Below are 22,956 nucleotides of genomic sequence, written 5' to 3'. Positions count from 1 at the left end.
CTTTCTTCCTTCCTTCCTTCCTTCCTTCCTTCCTTCTTCTTTCCTTCCTTCCTTCCTTCCTTCTTCTTTCCTTCCTTCCTTCCTTCCTTCTTCTTTCCTTCCTTCTTCTTTCCTTCCTTCCTTCTTCTTTCCTTCCTTCTTCTTTCCTTCCTTCTTCTTTCCTTCCTTCTTCTTTCCTTCCTTCTTCTTTCCTTCCTTCTTCTTTCCTTCCTTCTTCTTTCCTTCCTTCTTCTTTCCTTCCTTCTTCTTTCCTTCCTTCTTCTTTCCTTCCTTCTTCTTTCCTTCCTTCTTCTTTCCTTCCTTCTTCTTTCCTTCCTTCTTCTTTCCTTCCTTCTTCTTTCCTTCCTTCTTCTTTCCTTCCTTCTTCTTTCCTTCCTTCTTCTTTCCTTCCTTCTTCTTTCCTTCCTTCTTCTTTCCTTCCTTCTTCTTTCCTTCCTTCTTCTTTCTTCCTCCTGATACAAGTCACAAGACTGCTATATACTTCTGATGAGAAAAGATATTTAGAAGTTTATATTTACTAAAATAATTGCATTTCCATGTTCTGTGTACTGTGGAAGACTGGATATAGTGAATGCAGGGTCCTGGGTTTGGTAAGACTTTAAAAATGATAGTAAAAAAATATATATTTGTGCTTTAAAAGTGTTACTCATTCTACTTCCTGCTGGCATGGTTGTGGTTTGATATTACCAGCAGTCAGCAAGTTTTGACCTTCGTGTTTGCAGCTTGTTTTCAGGTGTTTATCAGAAAAAAGTACTTCATTGTCTGCATGTCACATCAGCCGCATTTCCTCAGTGACCCTGTCAGCATGGAGTCCCGTCATATGTTAACGCATACCTGTAATAGTGGTAATCTATCCTTCTAGTAAGTTGTTTGTAGATATGCCATCTATTTGCTTCTGTCTGGCTGCTGCAAGTATTCAACCATTCACATGAGTAGAATACCTGTCTCCCTTGCTTCTACGTATATCCTGCGGTGAGTGGAAGGCACTACTGCATGTGTTGGGGAAATGCATAGCTACAAATTGGCTACTGGAAAATACAGATTTGCCTCTTCTATTTACCGGTACGCTCTAACATACATAGTGAACCTTCTAACAGGGTAACTTTTAGAAGATGTGAGTTGCTGAACTTGCCCTTCTTCTTTACCTTGCTATATTGCCTTCTATAATCTAGAAATGATGTTCATGCTGCAGCATTCCCTGTTGACAAACCTGGACCTCTTCTGGGGCCCCCTGCTGGTACTTCTGCCTCCTCTGTCTTGCCAAGTGCCCCCATAGCAAGCTGCTTGCTCTGAAGGCACTCAGGTGTACTCACTCTCCAGCCAGCTCTGTGCATCTGTTGACGCACACAGCGCAGCCCCGCCATCCGCTCTCTCCTCATTTGCTGTGATTGACAGCAACCGGAGCCAATGGCTCCCATTGCTGCCTTCTGTCCAGTGAGGAGAGAGATGCTGCTCTTGTGGACATCGCTGGATCGAGATTGGGCTCAGGTAAGTATTTAGAGGGGGGGCTGGGGAGAGCTGCATGCAGACGGTTATTGTACCTTAATGCATAGATTGCATTAGGGTAAGAAACCTTGTACTTTTCGAACCACTTTCAGGATTAGCTCATTCTCTGCATAGTCTTGGAGGCTTTACTTAGACCTTCCAGTGATAAAGATGCAGGGCTGGTCTGTAATGTGCCTCCCAACACTGTACTCTGCTCAAAGTGCTCACTTAGGCACATGCAACAAGATGAGGCAGCTGCAGAGTGCTTTACAGGTTCAGGGCTGTGGTCAACTCACATGAACAAAGAGTAAAGGTCTGCCCAACCCCTTTTTCTGGTGGGATACTGCAGGATAAGAGCTTTAGTAAGCCAGGACCTTGCACCCTTGGGAAGCCTGGATGTGCAGAGGTTGTCTTTCAAAACCCAGATTTCTGTGTTAACCGCAGCGGGAGTTGCAGGGTTGGGACCTTTTTTATGGCATTTACCGGGCCCAGGCTCTGTAATGGGTCTGTGTGGCCATCTTCTAAGTTGTGCCTACTGCGCATGCATGTACCACCACCTTACCACATCTTCACCGCCATCTGGAACAGAGCTCCCTGCTACCTGTAGTGGTCACTCTTTTATCTGTAGTTAATCCTTTCTGCTCCAGCAAGACAGCAGCCCTACAGCTGTTGCCAAACTACTAGTCCCATGAGGCATTGCAAGACTGACAGTTACAAGCATGACTCCCAAAGGCAGAGGCATGATGGGACTTGTGGTTTCACAACAGCTGGGGGGCCGCCAGTTTGATACCCCTGCTCTTGTGGGATTTCCGTAACCCATACATGGCTGATCACAGGAGCAGGGGAACATTGGATCTGACCGGTGTACAGTCAACTAGCAGTGTGGGGAGGGGGGCAGCTACAGTCATGCGTAAAGACCCTGATGACACTATTGTAAATAATTGTCCCCTGCCTTAGTCACAGCACGCCTCGGGGGTCTCCATTAAAACCCCTTCAGAGGTGAAACCTTCCTCTTGTTTATCCTGAGAGGAATTTTGTGCTTTCAAGTCAGAATGTATGTGCTAAATCAAAGCTACATTGGCTGATTCTGATTGCTGGACTTGCAAACATGCTTACAAGCCCTTTCTTCCAGTGTCTATCTCTGGCTTTCCTGGGGCTGTAGTTGCACAGTTAGCTGAGAATGAGGAGGATTGTACTTTTATCCTTATTACCAAGTCCTCCCAGTCTCCAGACATAACCCTAAAACTTAAAGATACCATCTTGATGCTTATTGATGCAATCCACACATTCATAGATCTGGAGCTGACTGTGTTAGGTACTCTTAAGGAGACAAGCCTTTTTGTTTGTTTTTTTTGAAGAGCCCTCACCCTCTTAAGTCTTTTCCAGCGCATTTCGTGTTACATTCTATCTTGTATAAGGATTGTCCGAGCCCGGAAAAACTCATTTGCTCAGCTGTTTTGCCCAGCTTAACATGTCATGGTCATGAACTCCATTTCCTGTCTTAACATGATTCTGACTGTACCTGCTGAGGATATCCCACGTTTAAAGACCATTTGGACAAAAGGCTAGAAGCCCTTTTCAAGGTCGTACTCTCCCTTGCAAGCCCTGCTCTGCTTTTTGCCTTTTCTAACTATTTCCATTTGTTAGACCTTAGCTGTCTGGTCTGAGGTCATGTCTCAGGATCCTGTTTTTTATCCTGGCTGATCCTTTTTGAACTTTGACAATTTTCCCTGCTTTGTGTTGATGGGTCTGTGGATAAATTATGTCAGAGTCTCCTTTTGACACCTATCAGGCCAACTTTTAGACTCAAATGTTGGTCTGCAGACCACTGGTGCGTGAAGAGTCTCTGACATATGTCCTTTCAGGGGGACCATGCTGGAACCATCTTATCACTTGAGTATTTGGGTCTGTTCTTCAAAATGGGCCCGTCCAAGGTTTTCCTTCCCCTGGGCAAACCTCAGAGTCTCCAGTCCATGACCAATTGACCCTTGATATATTTTTTTTTTCTTGCATTAGGGTCATACCCTTAATGGTGTCCTCCTTCAAGGCAGTTCTGTATACCCAATTTTACTCAAGACTGTTGCTTATCAACAGGGTGCAGTCTCTGGATTGTCCCATATGCTTGACCAGAAGGACCAGGCTTGCCCTGGCTTGGTGGGTCACAAATTCTGTGCTGGAATTGAGAAAACCCTTTTTTCCACTGGTTTAGAAGGTGCTCTTTGTCAAGGCATGCTCTACCAAATCAGATAGTGCTTCTTGGGTTTTTCTACATCAGATATCTGCTTCTCAGATTTGGAAGGCAGCCCCTTGAGTTTCTGTTCACACTACATTAAGTTTTACCAGGTTCAGGCCTTAGCTGATGCCAGCTTTGGTCCTATGGATAGTCGGGTGGTTCTGCTGAGCCATCTATCTGTTAACCTGTTGGTTTTTATTTTAGTCCTGTTAGCCTTTTGTTTGCTATGTTGTACACCCCATTGGTTCCTAAATACTCCATCCTTCCTTTTTAGAGAACATTACAGAACACAGGTTCCTCCCCTTTTTTTCTTATGATCCACTTTTGTTATTGCTTGCTAACCAAACTGAGGCATGCTGGGTATGGGAGGAATTATATTGGGCTGTCCCTACAGTTTTTTTTTGGCAGTATCCAATCTCCTGAAGAAAGCAGCATAACCAGTTGGTTCCTGGATTTTCAGAATATTCCATCCTTTGATCCTGTAATGTTCTCCTGGAAACTACTTTACATGTACAGTAAGACAGAAATCCTATTTTTTTTTTTTTTTTTTTTCCCTGCTGGATTTTCACCTAACAATTTCCTGCCATGTACCCATTGTACACAATGTACCCACTGTGCCTCCTGTCACAATGACAAAATTATAATTGAAACAAGAAGTAAGGGGAACTTTCCAGTCAGGGGCAGAAATGAAAAACTGGTTTGGGTGCTAATCTTTTCCCAATATACTTTACAAAAAAAATGTTTAAGCTTTACATGTCTCAACCAGATTTTTACTTTCTCCATTAGTTCCACAAACTAATTATGTATTGCAGGGCCTGAATGAATTGTTTCAGCAGGTCCTCCTAATACATAGGGCAGTCAGCTTGTAAAGTAAATGGCTAGCAGTGTTTTTTTTTTTGTTTTTTTTTTATTGCATTTCCAGTGTAAGAATTAAAGTGTTAATTTGTAAACTTAAACTTCTTTCATCTGTCCTTCAGCAACTGCTCTCCAGGTTCCACACAAGTGGTGAAGAATCGTAAAGCCATGGCAGATGGACACTCTTTTTCATCAGACAGTTACTCGAAGTCTACTGGCCTTAATTTCCGCACAAATTGTCGAATGGTACTAAATCTACTGAGGGACAGAGATGCATCTGTTGTATTTTCTCCAGAGCAGCCATTAACACCAGTCACTGACCTTGCGGTGGGCTTCAGTAACTTAAGCACTTTCAATGGGTAAATATCACATAAGTATTATGCACATGTTTTGTACGAATGTGGCATGAACTACAAAAGCTGCGGCTGTATGTATACCGCAAATGCAATTCTTGCAGCTACCAGATTTTACTGTGGTGTTTAAGAGCAATACAATTATACTGTCTGAGACCCTGGTTACAATTTTGCATTGACATAAAACTGAATGTAGAAATGAAAGCATAATTCAGGGCCAAGTTATATTGCCTTCAATGGAAAAGGCCCAGAAATGTTCAAATAAATTTGCTAGACCTCATATATGCCGGTAAGGAAAGGTCCCAGGCTTGCTTTTAAAGTGTTGCTGCAGGTCACTACAGGAGCCCTCAAATATTATAATATTCACTAGGTCTTATAGTTCAGAAATTATTTGTTTATTAATTAGTTGACCTTCAATCCATACTCCTATAGGAACCATGTCTTTCATGGAAAAGGTTTTTAAAAATAATTAAATGAAGACAAGTACCTTGAAAAATATATAAATCTGGTTAACAACAATGCAGATTCCACTTTGTGTGGACATTCAAAATATCTGGTCTTCAATGATGTAGTCCAACTCGGTCGGTTGGTGCAGACTGTCCAATCCCAGCCAAACGCAATGGACACTAGGAAGGCCTACAGGCCCATATACCCTTTGCCTCCCGGCACGGGTAGCACTGTAAGGAGCAACAGATAATCAATCAATCTCCTTACCTAATATTCTAGTCTGCCCCTATAAACGATAGGATCTTGGCCCCCAAATAAAGGAAAGGAGAAAAAAGAAGACGACGAGATGTTGGTCAGAACTATTGTAACCTTCTCTATTACCTGGAATTCTAATGGTGCACTATATCCTCCTGTGATGGTCAAACCACAAAAGTGACTGCGGGGTCCCCACTTGGTCAATAATACAGACCATATACTCCCATCCACATACAGTGAATGCTGGTAAGCCTACAGGCCTGTGCACCTTTCGCCTCCCACTGCAGGTAGCACTGTAAAGAGCAAAATACAAATGATCAATCTCCTTCCCTTGTAATTTGGTCGGCCCCCATAAACAATAGGATATGGCCCCCAAAGAAAAGGAATGAAGAGAGATATTGATCTGAGGTAATATAGCCTTATCCATTACCTGGAATCCTAATGACGCACTGGGATTCTCCTATGGTGATCAACCCACAACTGTGGTTACAAGAACAGAGTCACACTGCCTAACTCTAAATACCCCCCGATCTGGACGCGCACGCTGCATGTCGGCGGTGTGTGACATCACATGATCCGGCCTAGAAGACTGCGCAAGCGCGCTGGAAAGACGATTTCCCCCAGAGTCATCAACTGAACTGGGAAGACAGCACATGCACAGAGGGACCGGCCAAGAGCCGAATCCTGCAGTCGAGGTTGGGGGAAGGGGAGTCTCTCCCAACCCTCCTGAAGGGGCCGCAAAGCATGGCAGAGGGGGAACCAAGAGCCCTCTGTAAACGCACATGTACACCCGTCAGCCATGCAACACGCCCCCCACGGCTGCATGTCTGGACATGGAACTCACCCAAAACACAAAAGTTCCCCCCGGTAGACAATCACTTACATAAAATACAATTACAATTGCAAAAAAAAAGCCAGGCATTTAAATAGGTATTTTTTTAGGATGTAAATACATTTGATTATATATCTGGCTTAGGTTTGTTCAACACGTGTATTCACTACAATATAATATTACATACCCAACGTTCATAAGAAGTGCCAAACAATGTAGGGTGATTAAGTTGACATTTGCTGTTTATATAACCATTTTAACCCCTTCGCAGCGGCGCCTCCCGGCCCTTTAAGGGTTTCAGGAGGCGGGCGGGGTTTAGGGTCATGTGACCGCCATGTCATGGCGGTCACATGATCGGGAAAGGTCCCAATCGAAAGAGGAGATCGGGACCTTTTCTGTGAGTACCGGACATATGTATGCTGGGCGCTCGCTCTCAGCACAGATGTGTTTTTTTAATAGAACGCAAATGTGCGGCCGCTCGGCGTCTAGGCCCAGACGCCGGGAGGCTGCACATTTGTGTTCAGCCGGCGTGGAGAGGTTAAGAAAAGATCCTAATATACTACTGCATGTTTATTTGATACCTAATTTTTACAGAAACGGCTTATATGACAATATTTAATGCCAGTGCATGTAGGTGGCTTTGAGGCGTTCAATCCACAATGTTTCTTTTTGGAGTATTCTTTTGTCCCAGTTCCCACCTCATGGGTCCTTGGGCACAACATGCAAAGCCAAAAACCTTATCTGTGAGGTATCAAATTTGTGATAAAGGCCTAAATGTCTACTGACTGGGGTCAGAATTTTGCCATTACTGGAGTAGTATTTATGATCCTTGATTCTTTGTCTAAGCTGGTGAACTTTTTTTCCCAACATAAAACACCCCACATGAACATAACATAAGATAGATGACCCCCTGGGTGTCACAATTCGCATGAAAGCGTGAGTTAAATGACTCCTCATTAGGTAACTCGAAACGCGTACCACATTGTATCCAAGGACAAAATGAACATTGGCCGCATTGAAAAATGCCTCTCAAAGAGACCTTGGGAGTGGTTCGTAGATTATATAGGCTACATGTATTTTTATCTCTTATAGAAGGAGTTTTTTTAACCGCTAGCCTACAGGGCACCTTTACCCCCCTCCTGCCCAGGCCAGTTTCCAGCTCTCAGCGCTGTCACACTTTGAATGACAATTGGCGGTCATGCAACACTGTACCCATGTGAAATTTTTATCATTTTTTTGTGACCGAGCTTGATTTTGGTGGTATTTAATCACCTCTGGGTTTTTTATTTTTTCTTAAACCAAAAACCGCTGAAAATTTTGAAAACATTTTTCTTAGTTTTTGTTATAAAATCTGGTAAATAAGTGATTTTTCTCCTTCACTGATGTGCGCTAATGAGGCTGCACTGATGGACACTAATAGGTGGCACTGATTGGCACTGATGAGGAGGCACTGGTAGGTGGCACTGATGGGCATTGACAGGCAGCACTGATATATGGCACTGATTGGCGGCACTGACTGGCACTCTTAGGTGGCACTGATGCGCACTGATAGGTGGCACTGATTGGCAGCACTGATAGGTGGCACTGATAGGTGGCACTGATTGGCATTGATGGGTGACACTGAAAGGCAGCTCAGATGGGCACTGATATGTGGCATTGATGTGCACTGATGGGCACTGGCACGTGGCACTGTTCAGCACTGACAGCTGGCACTGATGGACACTGACAGGTGGCACTTCTGGGGCTACACTGATCATCAGGGCACACTGATCATCAGTGCCCTAATGATCAGTGTACATGTCCCCTCCGCGGAATGCTGGTTTCCAGCTCTCCTCTCGAGCTGTCAGCGTGACCGCTCGAGAGGAAAGAAATGCCGATAACCGGCATTTCTCTGTTTACATGTGATCAGCTGTGATTGGACACAGCTGATCACATGACCGAGCCGACGTCTTTGGCTCTTTCCATGGATCGGTGATCAGTTCGAGGGACACAGCGCACCGCTGATCTGCGCACTCCCGAAGCTGCGCATGCGCGGTGAGAATGGGAGGACGTCATATGACCTACCTTAGAAAACTAAAGCGTTTGTTCAAAAACAACTGAGTAGGGCAAATGGAAAATTCCCAACAATAAGTCCACAAGATATATAAAAGGCAGTGGCTGTAGCCCTGTGAATCACACAGAACGAACGTTGCAGAAGACATGACAGATGTTGCAGAACGAGTAAAGAGGAGGCTCAATGAGCCCCAAAACCGAAGGAAAAAAAATGGGACAGTAAAAAGTAAGAAAAAGAAATGAGTGGGAGATAAGTGAGTCGAATCGGGAAATATCAAGGCACTGAAATGTAATGAATCCATGGGTCCCATGTTTTATCAGATTTGTCAGTATTGTGTAGAATACAGGTGAGCCTGTCATTAACCATGATTCAATTTGATCTTAACATATTAAAGCGGGATAATTGATCTTTTCCAGTATTTAGCTATAGTGATTCTTGCTGTTGACAGCATATAAGTAAGTAACTTAAGGGATTTTTTGGGCACTGTAATTGGAAATTTATGAAAGAGAGAGCCGTCTCTGGGCTCCTGCGAACATTCACCCTCATCACCATGTAGATAAGGTTAAAAATAAAGATCCAAAATCTAGTTGCTATCGGACATCGCCACCAAACGTGGAACATCGAACCCACTTGACCACAATGCCAAAAGCACAATGGTGAGGCAGATGGATGCATCCTTGCAGTCCTGGTTGGGATCTGGTACCATCGCAATAATGTTTTAGAATTTGCTTCAATTAAGGTGGTATTGGCGCATAATACGAAGAGCGGCTATTGCACTAAAAAGGAAAACCATATTGCTTCAAAACAACAGATAAATATAAAGTTGTGTAGGGCTAAAGACTATATATCCTCAAAATGGACAAAAGGACATCAATCGATGATCCAAATATAAGAAGAAAAAATATATATGTGTATGTGTTAGTGAATCAGGGTTATAAATAAATAATAGTGAATGTCCAAATATAAATTATCACAGTTCAAATGAGTATCAGTGGTTTCAATAATTTCAATAATGGTGACTCTAGTATTCGCAGCCGTGCACGATCAAATATTCCGGTGAAGTGCGGGGTATAGATAAAATGCTAAATAAGCAGTGATCTGCCAGAAATCCCTCTGGTAGGATGGAATGCAGCCCTGGATGAATGGTCCTCATCTGGGATTGGGATAGTAGTCAGCCAGAGGTCCCCTTTAAGGATAAGTTGGAATGTGGTGGATTACCCTCTTCCGGATTCTGGGATGGTCACCAAGGTATTCTGGGAAATGAAATGCTCGGTGCAGAGCAAAAAGGGATATTGCCCATAGTGTAGTAATTTGAATCCAAGTTTAATTGTAATCAAGGTTAAAATGCCATAGGATAAAATTACATACAGTGGCTTAGCCAATAATGCATGCAGCTTAAAGCTGCTGAGAAAACTGATCAGCTGGTATTCCAATATGGCCGCCGGACCTCCGTGATCCAGCGGCATGACGTCATGGCGTGCAGGCTCCTCGATGCGTTTTGTACAACTGTATGTTCTCAAAAGGGGTGTGCCATTGCCGCCTGATGTCTGGTATGCTCCTTATATAGCCCAAAATTGCGTGCGCAATTAACGGGCGCCATCTTGCCGGAGATCAATGGAAAATGAGCATGAACGCGGCGTGCCAATTTCCGTTGGTCTGAAACAGTTACATTATGCCGGAGACCAACGGAGAGTGAGCAGGCACCAGTTGTACGAAATGCATCAAGGAGGAGCCTGCACGCCATGACGTCACGCCGCCGGATCATGTTGGTCCGGCGGCCATATTGGAATACCAGCTGGTCAGTGTTCTCAGCAGCTTTAAGCTGCATGCATTATTTGCTAAGACACTGTATGTAATTTTACCCTATGGCATTTTAACCTTGATTACAATTAAACTTGGATTCAAATTACTACACTATGGGCAATATCCCTTTTTGCTCTGCACCTGAAAATTTAATTTCCCAGAATGCCTAGGTGACCATCCCAGTATCCGGAAGAGGGTAAACCACCACCTTCCAACTTATCCTTAAATGGGACCTCTTGCTGACTACCATCCCAATCCCAGATGAGGGCCATCCATCCTGGGCTGCATTCCATCCTACCATAGAGGGATTTCTGGCAGATCACCACTTATTTATACATTGCACTTTTAAAATGCGCATCTGGTGAGTGTGCATTTTATCTATACCCCGCACTTCACCGGAATATTTGATCGTACACGAATACTAGAGTCACCACTATTGAAATTATTGAAACCACTGATACTCGTTTGAACTGTGATAACTTATATTTGGACATTCACGATTATTTATTATCCTGATGAGATAGAGATGGAGATATATATATATATTGTGGGAGCTCGCTTCAAATGGTAGGGCTTTGTTAAATGTACACAGCTTTCTTTTTTAGGGCCTTTTTAGCCCACTTTTATTTAAGAAAATGTTCCATAAAGCTTCCCACGCAGGGGTATCCACCATCAAACACATGCAAATGAAAATTCAGCCTCCTGGCTTGTACACCGTTTTATGTCTGTCTCCTACAGACTCTTTCCAAAATATGGCTCTTGCACACAGCTGGCCACTAGCACACAGCTAGTCTGGCTTCCACCTCTCCTTGGTGAAGCCCTCCTGACTCCAAGGCAGAGACCTCCTGTCTGCCAGGGTGGAGCCCTCCTGACTCAGTCTGCCGAGGTGGAGCTCAGAACCCTGGGTAGGCCTCTATGAAAAGGCCTGCACACACCTGTGCAATCAGTGTCCTGGCCATTCCCAAAACCTGGTCCCAGGATTGGAGATTTCATCCCTCCCAAATCGCTTTGAAATCTCCAGGTCCCAAAATGGACCTTACAAACAAATAAGGAAAGTGAAAATCCACTCTCCTCTGTGTCAAACACGTACCCCGGAGCCCCTCAATCTGCCTTGCCTTGTTGAGAATTCTGGGTGAAATAACCTTTCCACATTGTGACAGATCGCCACACTGTCACTAATAAATATGTTGTCACTGATAGAGATATATATATATATATATATATATATATATATATATATATATATATCTATATATATATATATATATATATGAGGGAGAGGGAGAGGGAGAGGGAGAGAGAGAGAGAGACTGACTGTATATAGATCATCTATTTATGTCCATTTTGAGGATATTTAATCTTTAGCGCTGCACAACTTTATATTTATCTGTAATTTTTAATACAATTGATCCTGCCAAACCAAGATATCCAGTAAGCAGCCCAACAACGAGGATCTACCTTAAGGTGTTTGAAAAGAGGGGGATAGTTTGCTTGGTAAAGGGTCTCAATTGAAGCTGTCAAGTTAATCCTTAAATAGGGCAAAGAGCTGCGGGCCCATTGAAGGTCCTATATATTCCTAAGCTGTCGTTCCATGGAAGAGGGTAACAAAACATTAAAGGCTATTGTTTTTTGGGAATTTAAAGAGAGCCCAGAAAGTTCAGAGAAGTGGTGCAAAAGAGACAGTAGATTAGGTATGGTAGTCAGAGGGGAGGTAACATACATAACGCCGTCAGCAAATAAATAGCATTTATGTTCCTGATGACCGCAGTGGACCTTGTGCATTTCAGGGTGAGAGCGTATCGCCATAGCGAAGTGGGGGGAGTGGACAACCTTGTCTGGTGCCACATCGATTTGGGAACACCGGGGATCTGTAACCTCTGATGGACACTTGAGCTGTGAGGGAGTGTTGTATAATGACTGTAGTAGTGTAAGGAATGTAGGACCAAATCCAAAAGCTTGCAAAATAGTAAACAAATATTCCCTCATTTCTTTTCTTTTTCTTAGTGGGTTAGCAGGGAAAGTCTACAACCCCAATCAACTTACTTTCAATGTGGAAGTAACCATGAAAGTAACTGCAAGGCTGCATTCACACCTGAGTGGCATTTTCATTTTTTGCATGTTTTTTTTTTTTTTTTTTTTTTTTTCAGGTGTATTGCTGTGTGATTATTTATTTATTTATTTTTATGCAAGTTTTTGCACATTTTTAAAGTGTTTTTGAGCTTTGGTGTTTCCAGAAGATGGTACCCACCGACTTCCCAACGAGTGACTCATACCTACTGTCAGCAGCAGGGATGAGTCATCAGTTGTTAAGATGCTGGCACCCGCTGGCTTCCTAACAATGATTCACATGCTTCTTGATGCATGTTACTGTTTTTTTTTTGTTCCTATTTTTCATCTGTAAGGAGACTCTGCGACAGAGGCACCATTACTATTAACGCTTTCTATGTTAACGTAACACTAAAGCTTTGTTTTTTTTTTTTTAAATAACAAACATGTCTATACTTACCTGCTCTGTGCAGTGATTTTGCACAGAGCAGCCCCAATCCTCTCTTTTGGTGCCCTGCCAGCTCTCTTGGATCCTCCTCCTCAAGCAGTGCCTCCAGGGAAAGCTGCTTGCCCTGGGGGCACCACTGCGTGATCGTCCCTGAGCTGCTGCTCTGTGTCCATTAGTTTAGAGTCCTAGAGTATACAGTACCATAGATGCAGCTACAAACATATAAACACTGCCATCTACTGGTTGAAGAATATATCTCTACTGAATACTGATGTCCTTGCTGCACAAAATACATAAACACTGTATTCCAACAGTATCTTTTTTTAAATCTACCTATATTTCAGTTTTAACAGAACAAAAAGGGACCAAGGGACTAACGGGTCTATGTATAAAAATATTTGCAGTGCAAATGTCATTCACACAGGCACAATTAATATTAACTGTAATTTTCCTAAAGTGATTCTAATGCCAAAACATTGCTTTTAAGTTAAAGAATGTTTGGATAAAATTATTGCCCCCTCATCCCCCAATGCTTACCTCACTCGATCCATCACTGTGCCTGTCTGCAGTGGTTTTCTCCCCTCGCTTTCTGGTTTCACAGGCTTTGCTGAGGCAGTGTTAGCCATTGGCTTCCGCTGCTGTCAATCCAAGCCATTGACCAGGGACTTGGAGCCAGGCTGAGTGTGTCTTGTGGATACAGGCAGCACCACTCTGGATCAAGCCCACAGGTGTGGCACACCAAGAAGAGGAGGAGCCAGGAGGGCAAGTGGGGGACCAAAGAAGAGAAGGTTCGGTGCCTCTCTGTGCAATTCCATTGCTCAGAGCAGGTAAGTATAAACCTGTTATTAAAAAAATGTTTTTGTGTTTTTTACAAACAATCACTTTAATAGGTTTATTTCTTATGTTTTTCAGTTTCATCTAGCATCTAGTGGCAATAGTGCAGTATTTCTTCTGCTGTACCACATTTTAGAAAAATTACCCCATTATTGCCACTAGTTGGCCCTGATGATTCCAGGAAATAAACTCCTTAAACTTTGACATCATTGACTATTTATAATCCTCGTGTTACTAATATTAGAAAACGGATAGAAAGATATATAACTTTTAGCTGTTTTAAAAAAAATTTTTTTTTATTCAGTTACTTCCTGGTTTCCATGCCTAGTCCAATATCATACATCCCATGGGTCTTCAGGAGGGGAGGAGGGGTTTCTTAGCTAAGCACACATTCCTACTCGTGCTAAGGGCAGATGCCTTTCAGATTCCAGGAAGTAAATTCATTTACTGCTACTTGAGATGGCTGCGGCTAGAAATGCTAGATGGTGCTTTTCAAAGTGATTTTTCAGCAATATTGGGCATGGAGCCATGAATGGATGAGGGAGTTGCTTTGAATATTAAAAATGAATTGGTGTTTTTTGGTTTGTGCTGCTCAAATGTCATGTAGCAGCTTACAGTAAAGGTTTGTGGTGCCTGTGTGAACAACTGACATTTGCAAAGCAAGTATAAAGTGTTTATAACCATCTCACAACCAATTTCAAAGTTACCAAACCAAATGCAAAACTCTACTGGTTGCTGCTAGCATTGATATGTATTCCAACACCTATAAAGTAAAAATAGATTGAAAAAATGCAGTGCAACCTGTCACTACATCCTACTTAACAATAAATATCAGCCCACATGTGCAAATGTGTAACTACATAAATGACAAGGCTATATGTGCATACTTAAAGCAGACCTTCAGTCATTTTATAAAGTTGATTCAGTATGATTTTGTTTCTCTATCCTTTTGCTATCATTGTTTGGGGAAAAAAAAACATTTTTACTGCCACTAAATTACCTTTTTTCTCTTGTACTTCCTCTTTCCATCTATGTCATTCGCCTAGGTGAATGACATAGGCAGCTGTAGTTCCCCTGGGATACTGTTGTCACAACTGCAAGAGTTATAAGACTTTCATCTTTCCCTTTTTTCTATTTATTTATTTATTTTTTTATTAACCACTTGCCTACCGGGCACCTTTACCCCCTTTGTGCGCAGGCCAATTTTCAGCTTTCAGTGCTGTTGCACTTTGACAATTGCGCGGTCAAGCAATGTTGTACCCATATGAAATTTTTAAAAACAATTTTCCACGCAAGTAGAGCTTTCTTTTAGTGGTATTTAATTGCCACTGGGGTTTTTATTTTTTGCACTATAAACAAAGGGCCAAAAATTTTGATTTGTTTCTAATATAAAATTTTGCAAACCGGTAATTTCTCTCCTTCACTGATGTGCGTTTGATGAGGCGGCATTGGTGGGCGGTGATGAGGAGGCACACTAATATGCAGCAATGATGGGCACTGCTGGGTGGCACTGCTGGGCTCTGATGGGCGGCACTGATAATGACACTAATAATCAGTGCCCTGATTATCCGTGCGGATGGCCTCTGTGACATTTGCCAGTTATTGGCAGTACTTTGCTCATACTGTAATAGCCAGAGAAGCTGAAGGCTGATAGACTGGAGGTAATATAAGGAATTACATTTAAAGATAAAGTAAAAGTTAACCAGTATTGTGCATTATATTTAGAAATGATTATATCCATGAAAAAAGTCTCCACCTTTTTGTACAACTTTAATATAAAAGATTTATATCTACCCTTCATATATATATTCATGCCCAACTGCAAGTTAAAATACCCTGTATATCCTACCTGAGTGTATATTTATTATTTTGTTTTTTATAGGGTAAATGAACCCTTTACAGTAGTGATGATTAGTGGTGCACCAAAATGAAAATTCTGCACCGAAAATTCAAGATGCATTTGGCAAAAAACTGAAACGGACAGTTTTTTAAAAAAAGAGAAAAATATTTGTTTTTTATATATAATTGTTTTAGATTTGACTTTAAAAAAATCATGAATTTTAAATGAATATAAATTTATTTTCAGCACCTTTTTGGCCAATAGGCTGCTCTCACACTGAGCAGTTTTTGAAACGCTTTTGTGTAGAGAAAAGAAAACCTCAAGAAAAATGCAACCCTTTAAATGCAATATACTGTATTTTTCGCCAATAGGCTGCTCTCACACTGAGCAGTTTTTGAAACGCTTTTGTGTAGAGAAAAGAAAACCTCAAGAAAAATGCAACCCTTTAAATGCAATATACTGTATTTTTCGCCAATAGGCTGCTCTCACACTGAGCAGTTTTTGAAACGCTTTTGTGTAGAGAAAAGAAAACCTCAAGAAAAATGCAACCCTTTAAATGCAATATATTGTATTTTTCGCCAATAGGCTGCTCTCACACTGAGCAGTTTTTGAAACGCTTTTGTGTAGAGAAAAGAAAACCTCAAGAAAAATGCAACCCTTTAAATGCAATATACTGTATTTTTCGCTCCATAAGATGCCCCTCGGTTTTAGAGGAGAAAAACAAGAAAAAAAATATTCTGAACCAATGGACTGCAGACATAGTACAGGAAATGACCAGAGACTGCGGACACAGTACAGGAGATGACCAGAGACTGCGGACACAGTGCAGGGGATGACCAGAGACTGCGGACACAGTACAGGGGATGACCAGAGACTGCGGACACAGTACAGGAGATGACCAGAGATTGCGGACACAGTACAGGAGATGACCAGAGACTGCAGACATAGTACAGGACATGACCAGAGACTACGGACACAGTACAGGGATGACCAGAGACTGCGGACACAGTGCAGGGGATGACCAGAGACTGCGGACACAGTACAGGAGATGACCAGAGACTGCAGACACAGTACAGGAGATGACCAGAGACTGCAGACACAGTACAGGAGATGACCAGAGACTGCGGACACAGTACAGGAGATGACCAGAGACTGCGGACCCAGTACAGGAGATGACCAGAGACTGCGGGCACAGTACAGGGGATGACCAGAGACTGCGGACCCAGTACAGGGGATGACCAGAGACTGCGGACCCAGTACAGGGGATGACCAGAGACTGCGGACCCAGTACAGGGGATGACCAGAGACTGCGGACCTTTTTGGGAGGGAGGGGGAGTGGGTACTAGAATTTGACAGGTATCCGCTCCCAGTTCCGCAGAGTTGTCCTCCCTTTAGTGTGGGCACCCAGCTGTGCCGGGTGCCCACTGCGCATGCACAAGAAGCGTTGTGCTTTGTGAATGGCCCGGTGTCTTCTGGGACCTGTCATGCCGTCGCGGGAAGACTGCACAGTGCTGGACCAAGGAATAGGTAAGGTCCTGCTGCAGAGAAGAGCTGAGCGGCCGGCCCAGAAATACCGGACCGGCTGCTCCATATTCGCTCTTTAAGATGCACTGACATTTTGGGTGGGAAAAAAGTGCGTCATGGAGCAAAAAATACGTTATGTCTTCACACTGGCCCACTGCTGTGTTAGAAATCCTGCTTACCGCATTTTTGGCGAGTTAAAAAAAAAAAGCGCAACAAAAACGCACCTCCCCATTGAGGCCTGGTTCACACCCATGTGTTTTTTAGTGCTTTTTGTGGAAATGCACTACAGTCCATTTAACATGGTGTCCTATGGGACACGTTCACATCTGTGCTTTTTTGAGCTGCTGCATTTTGGAAAGGGTCAGGGACTTTTTTAAACCCAAAACAGTGTGTTTTTGGTTCAATAGACTTCAATGAAGATGCTGCAGAAAACATATGTTGTGTGTTTTTCATGTGTTTTGAATCTGTCCAGCAACAAGTCCGTCCGAAAAAAAAAAATGTAAAAAAGAAAAAAAGTATAAAGTGTCAAAAACGAACAGCGTGTTTTTGAGGCACGTGACATATGAAAAATGCACCTTGAACGTGGTAACATCATGACCAATTCGCAGGTAAAATCATGTGTTTTCGGCGGCCATTATTGGCACCTTTTTTGCCTCTCAGCAAAATGCCGCTAACACTATTTTCGGCCAATGCACCCTGGCCACCGATATATCTGTGCAATAAAGTGGTCTTTTCGCTATATATGTATATCTATATATGAGAGAGAGACTTTATTGCTACGTTCTGCATGTGATGCAAGCAAGAACTGTAATGCTATGCACCGTACCCCATATCGTGCCGATCTGTGCTGTTGTGCTGTATGCCTCATGATGTGCTGTGTGCCCCAGGATGTGCCATGCTTTGCTTCCATGTAATGTGCCCTGCTTAGACGTAGTGTGCTGTGCTCTTGTATAATGTGCCCTGCTTCCATGCAATGTGCCCACTTAAGCCCCTATACTCTTCCCTGCTGCCCCCCACACACTCTTTTTTTCTACAGAGATGTTGATCCAACTTATATAAATATAAAAATATATATTACACAATCTCTAAATGTTTCAGTCATTTTTCATGTATATGGTTTTATTTATGCACATTCTATTATAGTTGTATAATGAGGGGGACTCACCATCAGTTTTTTTTTTTTTTATTTATGTAGTTAAATTTGCATATGTGGGCTAGTATTCATTGTTAAGTGGGACATAGTGATAGGTTGCACTGCATTTATGTAATCTTTTTACATTTGCAAAGCAAATTTTTTTTTTTTTTTGGATCCCTATATGGACCCCTAGAAGTTCATTGTTAGATTTTAGTTACACTTTAACTGTTCTCATCCTTTTTATGTCATTTATGTTTTCCTGTATTTTGTTACACATATGAAGACTGCTTAACTAAGTTAATAATCTAAATTTACATCCCTATAACCTCTTGCTTGCAGTGAGACCCCAAAACGTTGCTTGGATCTGTCTAACCTGAGTTGCGATGAACCTGGCTTGCAAGCTTTTGTGTCACCTGTTAAAACAGCAACAGGTAATAGCAGCTGCTTGACTTGCATTAATGGCTGTTAGAGAATGCGCAAAAAAAAACTTCTTTGTCCTCTAAAGTAAACTTTTAACAAGGGATATGTAGACCGCCAATGCATAGCTCCTTCTGAAAATTTGTTGTCTGGCTCTTAAACAAGTGTGTGGCTGGTTAAGTCAGGACACCTGTTTTGTGTGCTTGTTCAGTTGGTGATTTAGGACACACTAAAACCATTGAATGATGGCAGCTAGGCATCCAACATTTTTAAATGCAGACCTTGGCAATGGCAGTACAAGTTTCCTTTAAAGGAAGGCCTGCACCTAAGACATGCTAATGTAGCCCCTGAAACAATCATGACCCATCACCTGAAAGGTCACTTTAAACTGCCTAAAGTGGCTCTGCAGTTTGACTAATTGGGACCGAGTGTTATTAAAGTGTATCTAAACACAAGAACAAAAATGTAATCTCAAGTGGCTACATTCATAGAAAGTTGATCTTGCTAGAATTGCAGTGTCTTTGTCATTTTCTTTGAGCTAAACATATGGCAAAAACATCTTTCTTTTGTAAACTACTAGTCCCATAAATAAAGGAGAGGAGCAAAGGCAGACATGTTTGGAGAAGTGAGTATAGATATGATAGGAAGTGTGGTGTTCGCAAGATTACCAAGTAAAAATAAAAGACAAAAAACCTGAAGGATGAAAACAAATGCAGTTGCCACATATAAGGACTGGTAAGCTGCAATATAGGTTTTGTTTTTGGATTTAGATTTAATCCAGGGGTAGGCATCCAAAAAGAGGTGGAGATCTACCTGAGCAACATGGGAGAAGTCAAAGATCACCGGGCACAGTGCCGCCTCTTCACACTGGTTTTAAACCTTTAATTGTGTCGCAACTGCATAGCAATCATGGGTTTAAATCCAGTGGTAAGGAGGCAACATATCACCTCCTCACTACTTTAAAACACACTCTGATCTCTTTTCAGAGGAGCAGCAGTGTCTGCTACACTTGTGAATGAGCCCTTAATTGCATTTAGTAGAGGAACCCTTAGGTGGTTTTACCACCCCCAATCCCTACCCCCTTTAGCTGCTGAGGCAGCAGCTAAAGGTGTACACATGCCACAACTGGAATTAACCCCCCGTTGCTTTTGGTGGGTGCTACCGCCTGCCAGTCGCGTCTCGTTCATATAAATGGGGCCACTCTGCAAGGGCTCCGCGACTGCATGATTCTTGGATCCAAGGGGTTAAAGCAGGTGGGGAGAAAACAACACAATGCTGCCTACTTTAATCCCCTGTTTGCGTTACTGCAAAACGTTTCAGGAAACTTGCAGAGCGGATTCATTCACTTGAATGGATCATGCTTGGCGAGCTCTACACCCATCAACCATGACAGGGTGTATAACCCCTGCTGCAGCTGCGATATGTGTACACCCCTTGCCACTACAGCTAAAGGGGGTGCTGTTGGGGCGGGGTAAAAACACATCTTAAAGGAGAAGTACAGCCAAGGTTTTTTTGACATGAGTGCAGTTCACTCTGCCCTCCTGTGACCCATTTTCAGCGGACAGTGGACTGAAGTCTGCTGTCAGCTGACATCACTCAGCCAGTCCAGGCTGGGGAAAGATCCCGACTTCAAAATTGGGATCCACCCAGAGTCTGGAGTGGCACATAGCGCTGAGAGCCTGAACCAGCTGCTCCCTCCCCCTCCACAGCTCAGTGAGTGCTGGGGGGGCTGAGCAGACAGCAGTGACTGACAGTCCCGCTCTCTGCTTGGAGAGGAGAACTTTCCTCTGGCGAGAGACAGATGCAGCTTCGGACCGATGCTGCATTCACCTAGGTAAGCATAACTAGGGGGAAAAAAAGTCCTATTTCTCTTTTTAACTATGGAGTTTTACCACCCCTCAAACTCCAAACCTAAATAAACCCTTACTGTTCTGAGCCCCCTATAGGCTGCTTTCACACTGATGTGCTGCAATTTACCTGCATCGGGGGTGCAGTGCATCTGTGCCTTTCCTGGGTTAACTGCGCTTTGCCATAGACTTCTAATATATCCTGCAGGTGTGGTGCACAAAACCCACAGAATGTAATAATAGTCTATGGCTAAGTGTACCACACCCGCAGGAAAGCTGCAAATGCACTGCACTGCACCCGTGGTGTGGGTAAACCACAGCACTTCAGTGTGAAAGCAGCCCTATACCATTATGCCCAGTGCATTGCTTCACACTGACCTGAAGATCACTTCTTTCCTGCTGCTGGCAACACTCTACAGACCGCCATCTGAGATAAGAGGTGGAGTGCAGTTTGTATCACTCTGCATGGAACAGGAGCCAACACTACAGAGGCTTATGTGGCTTTTGCTCCCTACTACAGCTACAACTTTACAAGTAGTCACTCTGTAAGCTATAGTGAAGAAAAAAAAAAACTGGCAATTGCATTTAAGAACTGGCCCCAACATATAGTGACAGCCAGTGAGGGAACCTCTCTGTATACACTGCTCCCTCACTGTATACACTGCTCCTCTCATTTCCCCTCCTTGAACACACTGCCCCCTACAAAGAGGACCTGTTACTCATATGCTATCACATAGGGGACTATGGATCATAAGTTAAAATAAAAATTTACATGAAAGTAGAAAAAAAAAAATTGGAGCCTCCCCACCCTCATACACGCAGACGTTTCGGTTCGGTTTTCAGCCACATGCATTCTGAATTTTCGGTATTGGTTTTGGCACCAGAATTTTCATTTCGGTGCACCACTACTGGCTGCCATCTTCAGATTGCTCAACCTGCTTTAAGCCCTTATGCACACAGACGGATTCATTCCCTTGAGCCTTGAACTGTAAAATGTCCAGAGCAAGTGACTGGCTGTACACGGCCATCTTCTTGTATCACCAAACAATCCACGTTCGTGTTTGGCTAAATACACTGTACGCACGTGCGTGGGGTAAATGGTGATGCAGAAGCCATCAGCGGTTACAAGCAGCCGGCCACATAAAGCCATTTACTTGTATTTGTAGCTGTACACTCCTCCTCGGGGGCAGAAAAGTGCCAAACCATGTTATGATTCAGGACTCAGAAGTGTGTAAATGTCTAACAAACATTCACAATTTTAATATATATATTTTTTTTTTTTAGCAACTGAATTTAGGCAAGGTCATTTGTGGAAAAAGTTTTAACCTCTGACATCTTGAAAGGCAAGGGTAATTGTAGCAGTGTGTTGCCATTCCAACAGGAAATAGGAACAGAGTGCATTTTTGGCAGATCAACCAGTTTTTTTTTATGTATTTAACTGGACTTTGAAAGGGATGAAACCTACAGAAATGTGCATGTATTGCAGAGAAGTACTATGTCTTTCCTTTTTTTTTTTTTTCCTTTTTTTTTTCTTTTCTTTCCTTTTCTTGCCCTGTTACGCACTTTAAATATAAGACACACCATAATCATATTTATCTGTGCAGGTAAGGGGGGGTCGCCAAAGTCACAGTCTATGCAGCTAGAAGATTTGTAAGTATGAGCTTTTTTTATATCTGTATAGACTGTTTATTGTACAAAGAAGTATAGAATTGTTTAATTTAGTGATTTACATCAGAAGATATCCAAAAAAACTAGTTTTATTTTAATTTTTAGTTTAAAACATTTTCAGTTTTAAATTATCATACAATAAAGACTAGTGGTCTGTAGATGGAGCTGACAATCATAGGTAATAATCATATTGCAAAAAATACAACAATCGTTTGTTGTGCCTGTGCGAATGCTTAAAGGAAAACTAAAGCAAAGCTTCTAGTTTTGGATTGAGTGGAGAGGGATTAGAACACCTCTCAAGTTTTTACTGTGGTCTGTACCGTTATCACGAAGAGTGCATGAAAATCCCACATTTTGCTTTGGGTTCTGATGATACTCAGGGATTCTCTCACTTTGAAGGTTTTCCTCTCACTGTTTTTAGTACAAGAAGTGAAGGGGAATCTCCCCAGTGGGACATGGAGATGGCAGAAATAAACTAGTCGGTGATATTACCTTCCCTTACTATATTTAAAAAAAAAAAAAAAAAAAAAAAGCTTTTAGTTCTACTTTAAGAGATCCGAACAGTCACATTTTTATATATAGACCCCTATCTGTCTGGTTTTAACAACTACATTAAAAATACTTTTGTTGCTGCAATTCTAATTGCAGAAGTACTGTTTTCTGTGATCTAATAATTGTTTATTGTAAATCCCAGGACACAGGGTGTCTTCATCTCCATTATGATAGTTATGCTGCCACCTTCAGGTGTTCGGACACTGGCAGAAAAAAACACTAATCCATCCAAGGCATAACCCCTCCAATCTAAGCAAGGCCTCAATTTTTTTTTTTTGCTAGTTTCCTAGGTGACAGTCATCACTGTGCATGAAAAAAGTAGCTAACTT

General features: G+C 42.5%; 1 protein-coding gene across 1 annotated transcript in view; it reads left to right on the top strand.

Annotated features, from left to right (window-relative positions):
• Positions 1-22,956, top strand: part of CDC25C (cell division cycle 25C) — a 71,432-nt gene that overhangs the window by 9,823 nt on the left and 38,653 nt on the right. Inside the window, exons 2-4 of the mRNA XM_089693991.1 lie at positions 4,696-4,932; positions 18,483-18,574; positions 22,012-22,057. Coding sequence (XP_089550117.1) covers positions 4,742-4,932; positions 18,483-18,574; positions 22,012-22,057 — 329 coding nt within the window. The 5' untranslated portion in view covers positions 4,696-4,741. The remainder of the gene's footprint in view (positions 1-4,695; positions 4,933-18,482; positions 18,575-22,011; positions 22,058-22,956) is intronic.

This window comes from Staurois parvus, unplaced genomic scaffold (genome assembly GCF_062004578.1).
Source record: "Staurois parvus isolate SC_StPar_1 unplaced genomic scaffold, SC_StPar_1.0 ptg000025l, whole genome shotgun sequence".
NCBI lineage: Eukaryota > Metazoa > Chordata > Amphibia > Anura > Ranidae > Staurois > Staurois parvus.
The sequence above is the reverse complement of the archived record's forward strand: the minus strand, read 5'-3'. Positions and strand labels throughout refer to the sequence as shown.